Genomic DNA, 18,250 nt, shown 5'->3' with positions numbered 1-18,250 from the left:
TATTGAAGAAAGGAGGAAGACAAAGCTGGAAACTACAGGCCAGTTAGTTTAACATCTATCATAGGAAAAATGCTGGAATCTATTGTTAAGGAGGTTATAGTGGGATGCTTAGAAAATCTCAATGCAATCAGGCAGAGTCAACATAGTTTTGTGAAAGGGAATTCACGTTTGGCTAACTTATTGGAGTTCTTTGAGGAAGTAACAAGCAACGTGGATAAAGGGGAACCTGTAGATGTGCTGTACTCAGATTTCCACAAGGCTTTTGACAAGGTGCCACATCAAAGGTTACCATGCAAAAAAGAGCTTGTGGTGCAGGGAGTAACATATTAGCACAGACAGAGGATTGAATAGCTAACAGGAAGCAGAGGTTGGCAAGATGTGAACGAGTAGAGTACCACAGGGATCAGTGCTGGGGCCTCAACTATTTACAATTTATATCAATGACTTGGATGAAGGGAGCAAATGTATGGTTGCTAAATTTGCTGATGACATCAAGATAGTATGAAAGTAAGTTGTGAAGTGGATATAAGGAATCTGCAAAGAGACATAGGTAGGTTAAGTGAGTGGGAAAAAATTTGGCAGGTGGAGTATAATGCAGGAAAAAGTGAACTTGTCCAGTTTGGCAGGGAGAATAGAAAAGCAGCATATTATTTAAATGGGGAGAGAAGGCAGAACTCTGAGGTACAGAGGGATCTGGGTGTTCTGGTACAGGAATCACAAAAAGTTAGTATGCAGGTACAGCAAGTGATTTGAATCACAGTGCAGAAGAGGCCCTTTGGCCCATCGAGTCTGCACCGACACGTGAGAAACACCTGACCTACCTACCTAATCCCATTTACCAGCACTTGGCCCATTGCCTTGAATGTTATGACGTGCCAAGTGCTCATCCAGGTACTTTTTAAAGGATGTGAGGCAACCCGCCTCCACCACCCTCCCAGGCAGTGCATTCCAGACCGTCACCACCCTCTGGGTAAAAAAGTTTTTCCTCACATTCCCCCCCTAAACCTCCTGCCCCTCACCTTGAACTTATGTCCCCTTGTGACTGACCCTTCAACTAAGGGGAACGGGATGTTGTTGTTTATTGCAAGTGGAATGGAATATAAAAGTAGGGATGTTTTAGTACAGTTGTACAGGGTGTTGGTGAGGCCACATATGGAGTACTGTGTACAGTTTTGGTCTCCCTACTTAAGAAAGGATGTAAATATATTAGCAGTTCAGAGAAGGGTCACTCGACTGACTCCTGGGATGGGGGGGTTATTTTATGAGGAAAGGTTGAACAGGCTGGGCTTGTATCCAGTGGAGTTTAGAAAATTGAAAGTTGATCTTATTGAACCATACAAGATCCTGAAGGGACTTGACAGGATGGATGCTGAAAGGGCGTTTCAGGAAGAGACTAGAACTAGGAGACGCAGTTTAAAAAATAAAGGGTCTCCCATTTAAGATGGAGATGAAGAGAAATATTTTTCTCTGAGGATCGTGAATTTTTGGAACTGTCTTCCCTGGAGAGTGGTAGAGACGGGGTCACTGAATATTTTTAAGGCAAAGGTAAATAGATTCTTAGCTAACAAGGGAGTCAGAGGTAAAGGCAAAATACTGCAGATGCTGGAAATCTGAAACAAAAACAAAAAATGCTGGAGGTTATTGGGGGTAGGCAGAATGTGGATCTGAGGCCACAATCAGATCAGCCATGACCTTACTGAATGGTGGAGCAGGCTCGAGGGGCCGAATGGCCTACTCCTGCTCCTAATTCGCATGTTCATACGAGACTGTTCTACATGATCCAGCATGTGTTTCAAGGTGCTCAGGGTTTTAATGAGATATATGACACAATCCTGTACGTGTGCTCCGATACATCACACTTCATATTTCCAGTATGAGTACAGCATACAGTAGTTAACTCAACTTTTTTCTACCTTTAATCTGCACATTCCATGCATACTACTTGTAAATCATTGTACAAAGATGCAAAAGTGACATCAAAATCACTTAACTCGATTCAATCTCTTCTAATAACTCATTTCCAATGTCTATCTTGCCCTCACGAACACTTCCTGATATTTTATTACCATAAATACAAGTTGTCAAATTAACATCTTCCAGACCATGAGAGACATGGATAAGTGACGGTTGCAAATTCCAATTCCCCCTCATCTGACAAGGCATTACCGCCTCAGGATGCATTGTGTTCATGGGCCTAAGTTCAGCAGAAAGCAGTTTTAACACAGCTTGTGCTGATCCCACAGACAACTCAGACAGAGGTACCTGGGTAGTGTGAACTTGTGAACTCTTGTTCTCACACACACTATCATTTTGAGAAGATTTTCAGGGCTATACAGCAGGATTTACCCAGACCCATACAGGTAGCAGAATCTCTATCATCAGCCATAGTTATGCTCGATTTGTACCCTTGTAGAAACATGCTTAACTAATCTACTGGAGCTCTTGGATTTCTACACTGGTGTCATCAGCCACAGCATGGGGGAGTATTCCTTTGATCCATTAAGATAAAAGCAAAATACTGCGGATGCTGGAAATCTAGAACAAAAACAAAAATACCTGGAAAAACTCAGCAGGTCTGACAGCATCTGCGGAGAGGGATACAGTTGATGTTTCGAGTCCGTATGACCCTTCATCAGAACTAAGACATATAGAAATGAGATGAAATATAAGCTGGTAGAGGGGGGTGGGACAGGTAGAGCTCGATAGGGGGCCAGTGATAGGTGGAGGCCAAGAAGAGACTGCCAAAGATGTCATAGACAAAAGGACAAAGGGGTGTTGACGGTGGTGATATTATCTAAAGGATGTGCTAATGGGGACATTAAGGGTAGCAAGCAGGACAAGCTAGTGGCAGATGGCCCTAGTGGGGGTGGGGTGGGGGGAAGGGATCGAAATGGGCTAAAAGGTGGAGATGAAACAATAGATCAAAAAAAATTTTAAAATAGGAGGAAAAAGAAAAATATTTGCAGAAAAATTATAAATTATTGGAAAAAGGGTGATCGGAAAGGGGGTGGGGATGGAGGAGAGAGTTCATGATCTGAAATTGTTGAACTCAATATTAAGTCTGGAAGACTGTAAAGTGCCTAGTCGGAAAGTGTTCCGCAAAGCGGTCACCCAGTCTGCGTTTGGTCTCCAATGTAGAGGAAACCGCATTGGGAGCAGCGAATGCAGTAGACTAAATTGAGGGAAAGTCTACTGCATTCGCTGCTCCCAATGCGGTCTCCTTTACATTGGAGAGACCAAATGCAGACTGGGTGACCGCTTTGTGGAACACCTTCGGTCTGTCCGCAAGCATGACCCAGGCCTCCCTGTCGCTTGCCATTTCAACACACCACCCTGCTCTCATGCCCACATGTTCATCCTTGGCCTGCTGCAATATTCCAGCGAAGCTCAACGCAAACTGGAGGAACAGCACCTCATCTTCCGACTAGGCACTTTACAGCCTTCCGGACTGAATATTGAGTTCAACAACTTCAGATCATGAACTCTCTCCTCCAAACCCCATCTCCTTTCCGATCCCCCTTTTTCCAAAAATTTATAATTTTTTTTACAAATATGTTTTTTTTTCCCTCCTATTTTTAAATTTATTTCGCTCTATTGTTTCATCTCCACCTTTTAGCCCATTTCGATCCCTTCTCCCCTACCCCACCCCCACTAGGGCCATCTGCCACTAGCTTGTCCTGCTTGCTACCCTTAATGTCCCCATTAGCACATCCTTTAGATAATATCACCACCATCAACACCCCTTTGTCCTTTTGTCTATGACATCTTTGGCAGTCTCTTCTTGGCCTCCACCTATCACTGGCCCCCTATCAAGCTCTACCTGTCCCACCCCCCTCTACCAGCTTATATTTCATCTCATTTCTATATGTCTTAGTTCTGACGAAGGGTCATATGGACTTGAAACGCCAACTGTATCCCTCCCCGCAGATGCTGTCAGACCTGCTGAGTTTTTCCAGGTGTTTTTGTTCCTTTGATCCATGGACTGGAAGTAGAACGGACTTGAAATAATGGTGGTACTGATGTAGAATACAGCTATCTAGGAAGCTACCAGGGCACCTTTGGACCTCATTACAACCTTGGTACAAACATGGTTGAACTCCAGAGGTGTCAGTAACTGCCCTTGACAGCAAGGCAGCATTTGGCCAAGTGTGGCAGCAGGGAGCCCTAGCATAATTGAAGCCAATGGGGGATAAATCAGGAATCATACCAAACACAAAGGGAGATGGTTGTGGTTGCTGGAAGTCAATCATCTCAGTCACAGGGCATCACTGCAGGAGTTCCTTGGGGTAGTGTCCTAGGCCCAACCATCTTCAGCTGCTTCATCAATGACCTTCCCTTCATAAAGGTCAGAAGTGGGGATGTACGCTGATGATAGCACAGTGTTCAGTACTAGTTGCAACTCCTCAGATACTGAAGCAGTCTGTGTCCATACGCAGAAAGACCTGGACAATGTTCAGGCTTAGGCTGCTAAGTGGCAAGTAACATTCACACCACACAAGTGCCAGGCAATGACAATCTCCAACAAAAGAGAATCTAATCATCTCTCCTGGACATTCAATCTCATTACCATCACTGAATCCCCCCACTATCAACATCCTGGGGGTTAGCATTGACCAGAAATTGAACTGGACTAGCCATATAAATACTGCAGCTGCTAGATCAGGTCAGAGGCTGGGAATTCTGCAACGAGTAACTCACCTACTGACTCCGCAAAGCCTGTTCACCATCTACAAGGTGCAAGTCAGGAGTGGGATGGAATACTCTCCACTTGCCTGGATGAATGCAGCTCCAACACTCAAGAAATTCAACAGCATCCAGGACAAAGCAGCCCACTTGATTGGCACCCCATCCACAAACATCCACTCCCTCCACCACCAACGCACAGTAGCAGCAGATGCAGCACAGCAACTCACCAAGGCTCCTTGAACAGCACCTTCCAAACCCACGACCTCCACCACCTAGAAGGACAAAAGCAGCAGGCGCATGGCAACAGCACCACCTGCAAGTTCCCCTCCAAGTCACTCATCATCCTGACTTGGAAATATATCGCCATTCCTTGACTGTTGCTGGGTCAAAATCCTGGAACTCCCTCCCTAACAGCACTGTGGGTGTACCTACACCACATGGACTGCAGCGGTTCAAGAAAGCAGCTCACCACCACCTTCTCAAGGACAATTAGGGATGGGCAAGAAATGCTGCCCTTGCCAATAACACCTGTATCCCATGAAGGAATAAAAAACCTGACATTTACCCGCATGCTGCCATTTTTATGCTGACTGGAAACCGGCAAATTGATGGAATGGAAACCCCTTCTACTCATCTTCTCCTTCTCCTCTTCTTAAGCAGTCCCTCGGGATTGAGGATGACTTGCTTCCACTCTGGTTCGATGGGTTCTGAAATAGCTGATAAGTCCAATGCATGGTCTGCAGACTCTGCCACATGCAGGTAGTGCTTGAAGGGCTGGGTAAATGGGTTGTCTGGACGTTTCTGCCCTCCCTCCGACACCTTGGCTTTGCCTCTGCACGGTCCCAACGAAATGGCCACATTGGTCTGGTCATTGAGGGCCTGCACTCGTACAAAGCCAGCCACTCTGATAAGAGTTCCCTCTTCGCTTTCCTTTGAAAATCTAATCAAGACCGTTGCCTTTGCAAAGAATCGGTGTCTTGCTGTTTACAGTGGTGCAATGCATACTGGTTCAACTGAGCGATTCACCCAGCGCAGTTTGAAAGGACCAAGAGACATAGAAGCTCAAGATGGTCATAGATTCTACCAACATGGCAAACCAATTCCAGTCTTGGACAACACTTGTCGACAGGAGACAGCAGGGATTGCCGCTTACGCCTCAGCAGAGAGGCAAAGATTCAACTCCCTCCAACATGTCCAAGTGATAGGCACTGTCTGCACAACTGCCTGCATCAGTGGAAGTCAGCTCACTGAGTTCTATGCCTCAAGCACCATGTGCTGCACATGCAGATTTTCCAAATCAGAAGCCAGATTTCTCCAACGCATTGGCTGCTATTTCACACAATGCTGCAGATGTGCTGGGTTTCTATGCCATGTCCAGGTTTCCTCTCCCTTTTCTGCATTTTGACTTTGACAAGACACGACCTCCAGGAAATCTTATTCCATTGTGAGAAGAAAAAACAGAGTTAAGTTCCTGAAACTATCCATCTGTTTTTTTAAAAAAAAGTTATAGTCAAAGTTGTTCATACATTTCAGGACTGTTTGCAAGACAAAACAGGCATTGCACCAGTAATACTGTGTTCCTATAACAACAGCATTTGGAAACAAGAAATAGTTGCATTAACCATGGGTACAAGATGGTACTCGTCATAGATTATTTTTATTTTGCAGGACTTATGTTTGGACAGGGATGGCCAACTGATCAACTTAAAATTGAAGATCTACAGATCTCTACGAGCTTGTTATGGCACAGCCAATGGTAAATGCTGAGTTGTTCAAATCCCAGAGGGAAACTTGAAACAACTGCCACCACTTGTTTTGCAATTTGTATAAATTTCGAGATGCGTGCCTTGAATTCAGTAGAAATAAGACCACTAAGTCTTACAGGTTTTTACAAAACTAGATTAAACATTTATTAATAAGAGAAATGATTTTAAGCGCACACACGTCTACAAAATACAACTATAATAACTTCTAAATCCCCGACTTAATCTAACTCCCAGTTACGCTTTCGCTATGGCAACAGTAAGACACACAGATTTTAAAATGCCCAGGCAAACAAACGTGATACCCTGACAATCCAATTCAAAGCATTTTTCCTTAACTTCAGCTCGTTGTAGACAGCAGCTTGAGGCGTAGATGCTGAAGGCTCTTCACACTTGTTAGATCTTAAAATGCCTACCCTTACACACTGCCTTCGCTCCTTTATACATATTTTCCCCTTTGAGTGCAAATACCCATTGTTTCACTATGTCTTTGAACTTTACCTTTCTGATAATAAAAATCTCTCATAGTACTAAGTTTCACCAGTAATCTTTGGGAATAATAAACACACTGTTTCTGAACTTCACCTGGCTAGGTGACACATTTCACTCCCTCTTTCGAAAACAATCTAGTCTGGCTTATTTAAAAATACAAATGTTCCCTTGACACCTACGTTTACCTACTTAACATTTCAAACCTAGCTCATCTTCTACCACATCAAAGCCTTCAGACCAGCTGCCTTTAATCCAATTAAGTCACACACACACACATAGACACAGATATCACTATTTTACAATAAATTCCAATAGCATTATGAGAACTATTATATCTTCCTGACACCAAGGGTATTAAAGGATATTGGATATCAAAGGATATTCCTTACTCGATTTGTAGAGTCACAGAGTCATTTCTGGTACAGAAGGAGGCCACTCGGCCAATCGAGTCTCTGCCAGCTCTCCATGCAGCGATCCAGTCAGTCCCATTCCCTTGCTCTATCTCTGTCACCCTGCAAGTTCATTTCTTTCAAGTGCCCATCCGATTTCCTTTTGAAATCATTGATCATCTCCACTTCCACTACCCTCATGGGGCAGAGTGTTCCAGGTCATTACCACTCGCTGCGTTAAACAAATTCTGCTGTATCCCCTTGTATTTCTTGCCCAAAACCTTAAATCTGTGTCCCCTAAGTCCTTTTACAATCAGTTAATGGGAACTGATTTTCTTTGTCTACATTATCCAAACCTGTCATAATCTTGTACACCCTTATCAAATCCCCCCTCAATCTCCTTTGTTCCAAGGAGAACAACCCCAGCTTCTCCAGCCTACCCTTGTAGCTAAAATCATTCATCCATTCTGGTAGATCTCCTCTGCACTCTCTCAAGGGCCCTCACATCCTTCCTAAAGTGTGGTAACCAGAACTGGAAGCAATACTCTAGTCGTGGCCTAATCAGAGCTTTAGAAAGGTTCAGCATAACATCCCTGCTTTTGTACTCAATGCCTCTATTTATGAAGCCCAAGATCCCATATGCCTTGCTAACCACTGTCTCAATATTATCAGTGACTATCTATTACTCTATGGACTGCAGGTCAAAGCTGCATTGAACAGGCCAAGCACTACCAGCATGACTTCAGATCAGATTATTCTGGATCATGAATTCATCGTCTCAAACTTCACAATACAGCCACCATAGCGAATACATCACAAACACTGATATCAGGAGAACCAAACCTTCCCATCGACACACACCTTCAGTGCAATTCAATAAAGAGACAAAGTTTGGGCTATTGCAGGGTCATTTCATTTGTTCTGCTCAGTGTGCGGCGTAGTGTTCTGAAAAAGGTCGCAGTGTTGAAATCATTTCCAACATCAGTTTGCAAAGCAACACTATGCATGCTTTTACCTTGTTTGAGAGCCAAATACTGGAAAACACAAGCTCAGTGGTCAACAAATTCTCAGATTCAGATTTCTGAATGGTCATGTTGGACAGCGGAACAATGCCCTGCTATGCCTGGGTTGAGTAGGTTTAACTTCATTCTCACCTCTTTTCCATTTCTTGTGAAAAATACAGTTGCCATTCCTCTGTCGAAGGATTCTGGGTGGACGCCACAGCCAATTCGATCACCTGTAAAACACTTTGGCCCAAATTGCTGGCCCACTCCATTTCCATTAAACAACCTACAGAATGAAAAATAATCAACTGGTTAACAAGGAGCTCTGGAGTATATCTCATCAGAAGCCATAAGCCCATGTCTTCTACATTGTAATTCAAATTGCCGTATATTAACAAGGCTCATTACAGGTCAAGCTTCAAATGACATAAGTCAGTTGGCTCTTAAAAAAAAACAGAATTTAAGAATGAACTCAAGATCAGTTTTTTAAAAATGAAGGAAAGAAACACGATTCATACAAGTGCAGCAATACTGTCTGAGAAAGGTACAGGGTGGAGAGGAAAGCGAAACTTCCACCTTTCTCATAGATTGTTTCTGCCTGCTTTTCAACCCATCTGCACGATACGATTTGTCAAATGGCAGGGACATCAGCCACCCTACTCCTGGGTCTCAAAGTCACAGAGGGATCAGCTGTACAAGCCACAGAGAGCCCACAACTTCCATCCTTTACTGTAAGGAGGCAGGTCCCACAGTGGCCTATCCAGGATTCCAAAACCAGACAAGGATGGGTCTTGATCAAATCCACTTAAGTGTGACAGGAACAAGAATCTTGCAAAATGATTTCTGACCATGAGATTATAGCCATTTTCCAGACAAATAACAAGTGTCACACCTAAAACTGAATAGATTCAGACTATTTCAGGACAGAGCATGTCCGTGCATCATTAAATACCAGCACTCCTCACACGTTATGGGCTGATACAGAGTAAAGCTCCTTCGACACTGTTCCCATCAAACACTCCCAGGACAGGTACAGCACGCGGTTAGATACAGAGTAAAGCTCCCTCTACACTGTCCCCATCAAACACTCCCAGGACAGGTACAGCACGGGATTAGATACAGAGTAAAGCTCCCTCTACACTGTCCCCATCAAACACTCCCAGGACAGGTACAGCACGCAGTTAGATACAGAGTAAAGCTCCCTCTACACTGTCCCCATCAAATACTCCCAGGACAGGTACAGCACGAGGTTAGATACAGAGTAAAGCTCCCTCTACACTGTCCCCATCAAATACTCCCAGGACAGGTACAGCACGGGGTTAGACACAGAGTAAAGCTCCCTCTACACTGTCCCCATCAAACATTCCCAGGACAGGTACAGCACGGGGTTAGATACAGAGTAAAGCTCCTTCTACACTGTCCCCATCAAACACTCCCAGGACAGGTACAGCACGGGGTTAGATACAGAGTAAAGCTCCCTCTACACTGTCCCCATAAAACACTCCCAGGACAGGTACAGCACAGGGTTAGATACAGAGTAAAGCTCCCTCTACACTGTCCCCATCATACACTCCCAGGGCATGTACAGCACGGGGTTAGATACAGAGTAAAGCTCCCTCTACACCGTCCCCATCAAACACTCCCAGCACAGGTCCAGCACGGGTCCAGCACGGGGTTAAGATACTACAAAGTCCCATAAAAAACCTCTGCACTGTTCTTGATTTGACCTTTGCATCTGTATCATACACTAAATTGTTCTCAGATGCTCAGTTTAATCACATTCAGTATCGAACAAAGATGTCTTACACTAAGGAAAAGACAGTATCCTATTTCGTAATGATGTGCAGGCGGTTTTCAAAAGCTGCATTTTCAAAAAGAGCTTTACATTGTTGTTAAGAGACAATCCTGATCAATTATAGGGAAATGTTTGTTTTTTCTAGTTTGTGACTTGTTTCTGCTCACAGATGGATCAATGCAAACAAACAGCAATCTTCCTAGCTCTGTAGTAATATGGGATATGGTAACAACTTGGAAAAAAATAACATTGCTGGCTCAAATTTTCTCTAAGAAATTGGCAGGGATACATAAACAGGACTTCCCTGCAGCGTGGACAAAGGAAAAGGATATTCGGGTGGAGGGTAATCCTGGATTGATTTAAAAGCAAGATAAAAATATTCCAAATAAAAGAACGTATTCAAGAATTCCGTTAAGCTAAAGAAGCACAAGATGCTGGGACCTGATGGGATACATCCACGAATTCCAAGTCAAATGGGAGAAGAAATAGCACAAGCCCTTGAAATTATATGAGGCTTTTTTTATTTGTTCATGGGACAGTGGTGGTGAACCGCCTTCTTGAACTAGTGCAGTCATGTGGTGCAGGCACACCCTGGTGTAGGGAGTTACTTGCCAGAAAATACCCAGCCTCTGACCTGCTCTTGTAGCCACAGTATTTACATGGCTAGTCCAGTTCGGTTTCTGGTCATTGGTAACCCCAGGATGTTGATAGTGGGGGATTCAGTGATGGTAATGCCATTGAACATCAAGGGATGATAGTTAGATTCTCTCTTGTTGGAGGTGGTCATTGCCTGGCACTTGTGTGGTGTGAATGTTACTTGGATATCGTCCAGGTCTTGCTGCAGTTTGACACGGACTGCTTCAGTATCTGAGGAGTTGCGAATGGCGCTGAACATTGTGCAATCATCAGGGAACATCCCCACTTCTGACCTTATGATGGAAGGAAGGTCATTGGTGAAGCAGCTGAAGATGGTTGGGTCTAGGACACTACCCTGAGGAACACCTGCAGTGATGTCCTGGAACTGAGATGACTGGCCTCCAACAACCACAACCATCTTCCTTTGTGCTAGGTATGACTCCAACCAGCGGAGAGTTTTCCCTGATTCCCATTGACTCCAGTTTTGCTAGGGCTCCTTGATGCCACACTCGGTCAAATGCAGCCTTGATGTCAAGGGCAGTCACTCTCACCTCACCTCAGGAGTTCAGCTCTTTTGTCCATGTTTGAGCCAAAGCTGTAATTAGGTCAGGAGCTGAGTGACCCTGGCAGAGCCCAAACTGAGCATCAGTGAGCAAGTTATTGCTAAGCAAGTGCCGCTTGATAGCACTGTTGATGACCCCTTCCATCACTTTACTGATGATCGAGAGTAGACTGATGGGGTGGTAATTGGCCGGGTTGGATTTGTCCTGCTTTTTGTGTACAGGACATACCTGGGTAATTTTCCACATAGCTGGGTAGATGCCAGTGTTGTAGCTGTACTGGAACAGCTTGGCTAGGGGCGTGGCAAGTTCTGGAGCACAAGTCTTCTGTACTATTGCCGGAATATTGTCAGGGCCCATAGCCTTTGCAGTATCCAGTGTCTTCAGCCGTTTCTTGATATCACGTGGAGTGAATCGAATTGGCTGTAGACTGGCATCTGTGATGCTGGGGACGTCCAGGGGAGGCGGAGATGGATTATCCACTCAGCACTTCTGGCTGAAGGTTGTTGCGAATGCTTCAGCCTTATCTTTTGCACTGATGTGCTGAGCTCCTCCATCATTGAGGATGGGGATATTTGTGGAGCCTCCTCCTCCAGTGAGTTGTTTAATTGTCCACCACCATTCACGACCGGATGTGGCAGGACTGCAGAGTTTAGATCTGATCTGTTGGCCGTGGGATCGCTTAGCTCTGTCTATCACTTGCTGCTTATGCTGCTTGGCATGCAAGTAGTCCTGTGTTATAGCTTCACCAGGTTGACGCCTCATTTTTAGGTATGCCTGGTGCTGCTTCTGGCATGCCCTCCTGTACTCTTCATTGAACCAGTGTTGATCCCCTGGGTTGATGGTAATGGTAGAGTGGGGGGATATGCCAGGCCATGGGGTTACAGATTGTGTTCGAGTAAAATTCTGCTGCTGCTGATGGCCCACAGCATCTCATGGATGCCCAGTCTTGAGTTGCTAGATCTGTTCGAAATCTATACCATTTAGCACGATGGTAGTGCCACACAACACGATGGAGGGTATCCTCAATGTGAAGGCAGGACTTCATCTCCACAATGACTGTGCGGTGGTCACTCCTGCCGATACTGTCATGGACAGATGCAGCTGCAGCAGGCAGGTCGGCGAGGATGAGGTCAAGTATTTTTTCCCACTTGTTGGTTCCCTCACCACCAGCTGCAGACCCAGTCTAGCAGCTATGTCCTTTAGGACTCGGCCAGCTCGGTCAGTAGTGGTGCTACCGAGCCACTCTTGGTGATGGACATTGAAGGCCCCCACCTAGAATACATTCTGTGCCCTTGCCACCCTCAGTGCTTCCTCCAAGTGGTGTTCAACATGGAGAAGCACTGATTCATCAGCTGAGGGAGGTCGGTACATGGTAATCAGCAGGAGGTTTCCTTGCCCATGTTTGACCTGATGCCCTGAGACTTCATGGGGTCCAGAGTCGATGTTGAGGACTCCCAGGGCAACTTCCTCCTGACTGTATACCACTGTGCCGCCACCTCTGCTGGGTCTGTGCTGCCGGTGGGACAGGACATATCCAGGGATGGTGATTGTGGTGTCTGGGACATTATCTGTAAGGTATGATTCCTGGCTGTTGTTTGACTAGCCTGTGAGACAGCTTTCCCAGTTTTGGCACTAGCCCCCAGACGTTAGCAAGGAGGACTTTGCAGGGTTGACAGGGCTGTGATTGCCGTTGTCGTTTCCAGTGCCTCAGTTGATGCCGGGTGGTCCATCTGGTTTCATTCTTTTCTTGTGTCTTTGTTGCAGTTTGTTACAACTGTGTGGCTTGCTAGGCCATTTCAGAGGGCATTTAAGAGTCAACCACATTTCCTACAGTGATGTCCTGGGTCTGAGATGATTGACCTCCAACAGCCACTACCATCTTCCTTTGTGCGAGGTATGACTCCAGTGAAGAGCTTTCCCCCTGATTCCCATTGACTCCAGTTTTACTCAGGCTCCGTGGTGCCACACTCAGTCAAATGCTGTCTTGATGTCAAGGGCAATGGATGTGTGTCTGAGGACTGGGCAGTGCTTATTTAGCTTATTGCTTTTGTTTGGGTGACCTTCCATGTACAAAGGGGTAACACAACAGTAGCCACTGCACTTCCAAATAACTGTGTGTGTGTGTGAAGCATTTTGACATGTTTAGGAGTGTGATAGAGAAAAAATTATTTAGACAGAACTTTAACAACTTCCACTGCAATAGAACAGAACAAATATATAGATCACTTTTAATCTCAAGTTTTCTTCTGTATTACTCACTTGCCATCATCTGCATGGTAGGCAACAGAATGTGGAAGCCATCCTGGCTGGTGATCCAGTTTGTAATACTGAGGGACTAATCCTACTGCAATGGTCCCTCTTACACCAGTATCCACTATACATACCTACAGGCAGAAAAAAATTGTTCATATTCCATTAACAAACTACCATATTTGTTCACAACAGTCTCATTTCTCAATAATATCCTGCCTTCCTGTCAGTTGACTAACAACGTTATGAATTCTGTCACCTGACCTGCAGTCACACAGGGAAATTTGTATCTATAATTGAGGAGGTCGCAGCATTACCAGAGATATAAACTCGAGTGGGAAACAACCCTGAATGTTTGCATTTATACTGAGCGTTTTCAATGCAACAACCCAAGGGACTTTACAGGGGGGGTGCAGAGCACTGAGCAGGCAGAGAGGTGGCTGCTGGCATGGTCACAGAGGTGGATCTTGAGGTTTTGAGCAGGTGAGAAGGTCGAAGAGGGGGCTCCAGCATGCCACCAATCGCCAAGGGCTAGGGGAGATAGAAATGCAGAGTAAACAAGTGTTTACAGCAAATAAATAATGGAAATACTGTGGATATGATTTTGATGGATATTAAGGAAGCATCTGGTAAATTACCAAACAAGAAACATATGGCAAAGAGAATGGTACATAATATTTGGGGAATGTGGGAAATTGGATAAAGAAATGATTCAAGTGCAGAAAGAAACAGAAACTACTTATAGAATACTACTTATATAGCACCTTTAACATAAATCATAAAAAGCAGCATTATAAAACCAAGTTTGATATCCAGCCATGTCAGGAGGCACTGGGTAGGATGATCAAAAGTTTTTTCAAAGAGGTAGGTTTTAAGGAGTGTTTTAAAGGAGGCAAGTAAGTTAAGAGAGATGGAGAGGTGCAGGGAGGGAATTCCAGAGCTTGGGGCCCAGGCAGCTGAAGGCATGGCCGCCAATTGCAGAGTGATTAAAATCAGGAACGCTCAAGAGGCCAGAATTAAAGGAGCACAGAGATCCTTTTCTTTTTGACTAATCTCACAATATCCTTCGTTATCCAAGGTTCCTGAAACTTGCCATGCTTATCCTTCATCCTAGCAGGAACATGCCGGTCCTGAATTCTTATCAACTGACGTTTGAAAGCCCCCCACATGTCAGTTGTTGATTTGCCCTCAAACATCCGCCTCCAGTCTAGATTCCTCAGTTCCTGCCTAATATTGTTATAATTAGCCTTCCCCTAATTAAGCACCTTAACCCGAGGACTCCTGTTATCCTTATCCACCAGTACCTTGAAACTTACAGAATTATGGTCACTTTTCCCGAAATGCTCTCCTACTGAAACTTCGACCACCTGGCCGGGTTCATTCCCTAATACCAGGTCCAGTATTGCCCCTTCCCTAGTTGGACTATCTACATATTGTCTCAGGAAGCCCTCCTGGATGCACCTTACAAATTCTGCACCATCCAAACCCCTAGCACTAAGTGATTCCCAGTCAATATAGGGAAAGTTAAAATCACCCACCACAACAACCCTATTGCTTTTATATCTTTCCAAAATCTGCCTACATAACTGTTCCTCAATCTCCCATCGGCAATTGGGAGGCCTATAGTAAACCCCCAACATTGTGACTGCACCCTTCCTATTCCGGAGCTCTACCCATATTGCCTCGCTGCATGAGCCCAACGAGGTGTCCTCCTGTCGTACAGCTGTGATATTTCCCTTAACCAGCAGTGCAACTCCCCCACTTTTTCTACATCCCTCTCTATCCTGCCTGAAACATCTAAATCCTGGAACGTTTATCTGCCAATCCTGTCCATCCTTCAACCAAGTCTCTGTAATAGCAATAACATCATAGTCCCAAGTACTAATCCAAGCTCTAAGCTCATCTGCCTTGCCTGTTATACTTCTCGCATTGAAACAAATGCATTTCAGACCCCCAGTCCCACTGTGTTCAGTAATTTCTCCCTGCCTGCCCTTCCTCTTAGTCCTACTGGCCATATTCACTGGTTCCCAGTCCTTTATTCCACCTGCTGACCTATTGCTCTGGTTCCCACCCCCCCCTGCCATACTAGTTTAAACCCTCCCGAGTGACACTAGCAAACCTCGCAGCCAGGATATTGGTGCCCCTCCAGTTTAGATGCAACCCGTCCTTCTTGTACAGGTCCCACCTGCCCCGGAAGAGATCCCAATGATCCAGATATCGGAAACCCTCCCTCCTACACCATCTGTTCAGCCACGTGTTCAGCTGCACTATCTTCCTATTAGTAGAGGTAAGAGGTCACTTGCGGGAGTAGTTTATAGGCCCGTTAACAGTAGTTACACCGCAGGACAGAGTATACAGGAAGAAATAAATGGGGTGTGTAAGAAAGGTACTGCAATAATCATAGGAGACTTCAATCTATATGTAGATTAGGCAAATCAGATTGACAAAGGTAGACTGGAAAGTGACTTGAGTGTATGCAGGACAGTTTCTTAGAGCAGTACATTCTAGAGCCAAGCAGGGACCAGGCTAATCTGGACCTGGTAACGAACAATGAGACAGAATTAATCAATAACTTCATAGTAAAGGAGCCTCTAGGCAATAGCAATCAGAACCTGATAGAATTTCATGTTCAGTTTGAAGGGGTGAAGTGTGGGTCTAAGAATAGGGTTTTAAACCTGAAAAAGGATATGAAAGCAGAGTTATCTGAAGTGAACTGGGAAAACTAGGTTAAAAGGTAGGACAGTAGAGATGCAGTGGCAGACTTTAAAGGAGATATTTAACTCTCAGCAAGGATTTATCCCAGTGAGAAAGAAAGACTCTTCGAGAAGGATGCATCATCCATGGCTGAATAAGCAAGTTAAGAATAGCATCAAATTGAAAGAAACACTGTACAAATCTGCAAAGGTCAGAAGATTGGTCAGATTTTAAGAACCAGCAAAGAATGACTAAAATAATATAAAGAGAGAGAAAGTAGAGTATAAGAGAAAGCTAGCTAGTAATATAAAAGGGATACTAAGAGTTTCTAAAGTATTGAAAGAAGAGGAGAGTAACTAAAGCTGGCATTGGTCCCCTAGGGAGTGGGTCCAGGGAATTGATAATGGAAAACAAGCAAATGGCAGAGGTGTTGAACAGGTACTTTTGCCTGTTTTCACTGTAGAAGACTCAGAAAACTTCCCAACGATACCTGATAATCAAGAGGTGAACAGGAGGGAGAAACTTAAAACAGTCAAAAGGCTAAAGACTGACAAGTCCTCCAGACCAGATGACCTGCATCTTGGGTCTTAAAGGAAGTGGCTCCAGAAATAGTAGATGCATTAGTTATAATCTTCCAAAATTCTGTACATTCTGGAAGGGTCCCAGTGGATTGGAAAAATTCACTAGATTCGGGGAAGGTTCCATTAAATTGGAAAATAGCAAACATAACTCCTTTATTCAGAAAGGGAGACAGAAAGCAGGACATTATAGGCCAGTTAGCTAACATCTGTCATAGGGAAAACGTTAGAAGCTATTATTAAAGGCGTTATAACAGGGCACTGAGATAAATTCAAGGCAATCAGGCAGAGTCAACATGGTTTTGTGAAAGGGAAATCATGTTTAACCAATTTATTGGAGTTCTTTGAAGTAGTAACATGTGCTGTGGATAAAGGGAAACCGGTGAATGTACTGTACTCAGATTTTCAGAAGGCATTTGAAAGGTGCCACATCAAAGGTTATTGTGGAAAATAAAAGCTCATGGTGTAGGGAGTAACATATTAGCCTGGATAGAAGATTGGCTAGTTAACAGGAAATGGAGTGTAGGTTAAATGGCTCATTTCCTGGTTGGCAAGATGTAACAAGTGGTGTGTCACAGGGATCAGTGCTGGGGCCTCAACTTTTTACAATTTATATCATGATTTGGATGAAGGGACTGAAGGTACGGTTGTTAAATTTGCTGATGACACAAAGACAGGTAGGAAAGTAAGTCACAAAGAGGACGTAAGGAGGCTACAAAGTGATATAGATAGGTTAAGTGAGTGGGCAAAGATCTGGCAAATGGAGTGCAATGTGGACAAATGTGAAATTGTCCATTTTAGCAGGAAAAATAAAAAAAGCTTTTTTTTTTATTCATTTACTTGATCTGGGCATCGCTGGCTAGGACAGCATTTATTGCCCATCCCTAATTGCCCTTGAGGTGGTGGAGGTGGTGAGCTGCCTTCATGAACTGCTGCAGTCCACGTATAGGTACACCCACAGTGCTGTTAGGGGGGCTCCAGGATTTTGACCCAGCGACAGTGAAGGAACGACGATATATTTCCAAGTCAGGATGGTGAGTGACTTGGAGGGGAACTTGCAGGTGGTGGGTGTTCCCATCTATCTGCTGCCCTTGTCCTTCTAGACAGTAGCGATCATGGGTTTGGAAGGTGCTGCCTAAGGAGCCTTGGCGAGTTCCTGCCATGCATCTTATAGAAGGTGCACACTGCTGCTACTGTGCATCAGTGGTGGAGGGAGTGAATGTTTGTGGATGGGGTACCAATCAAGCGGGTTGATTTGTCCTGGATGGTGTCGAGCTTCTTGAGTGTTGTTGGAGCTGCACTCATCCAGGCAAGTGGAGTATTCCATCACACTCCTGACTTGTGCCTTGTAGATGGTGGACAGGCTTTGGGGAGTCAGGAAGTGAGTTACTCGCCACAGG

The 18,250-nt window shown here is 44.7% G+C and overlaps 1 protein-coding gene across 3 annotated transcripts in view; it reads right to left on the bottom strand.

Annotated features, from left to right (window-relative positions):
• Positions 1 to 18,250, bottom strand: part of LOC144672651 (SPRY domain-containing protein 3-like) — a 275,765-nt gene that overhangs the window by 231,676 nt on the left and 25,839 nt on the right. For all 3 annotated transcript variants that reach the window (XM_078534526.1, XM_078534528.1, XM_078534527.1), the window contains exons 4-5: positions 13,588 to 13,712; positions 8,485 to 8,620 (exon numbers count right to left, since the gene is read on the bottom strand). In XM_078534526.1, the coding sequence (XP_078390652.1) occupies positions 8,485 to 8,620; positions 13,588 to 13,712 (261 nt within the window). The remainder of the gene's footprint in view (positions 1 to 8,484; positions 8,621 to 13,587; positions 13,713 to 18,250) is intronic.

Source organism: Cetorhinus maximus, chromosome X (assembly GCF_964194155.1).
Source record: "Cetorhinus maximus chromosome X, sCetMax3.hap1.1, whole genome shotgun sequence".
Lineage (NCBI taxonomy): Eukaryota > Metazoa > Chordata > Chondrichthyes > Lamniformes > Cetorhinidae > Cetorhinus > Cetorhinus maximus.
The sequence above is the reverse complement of the archived record's forward strand: the minus strand, read 5'-3'. Positions and strand labels throughout refer to the sequence as shown.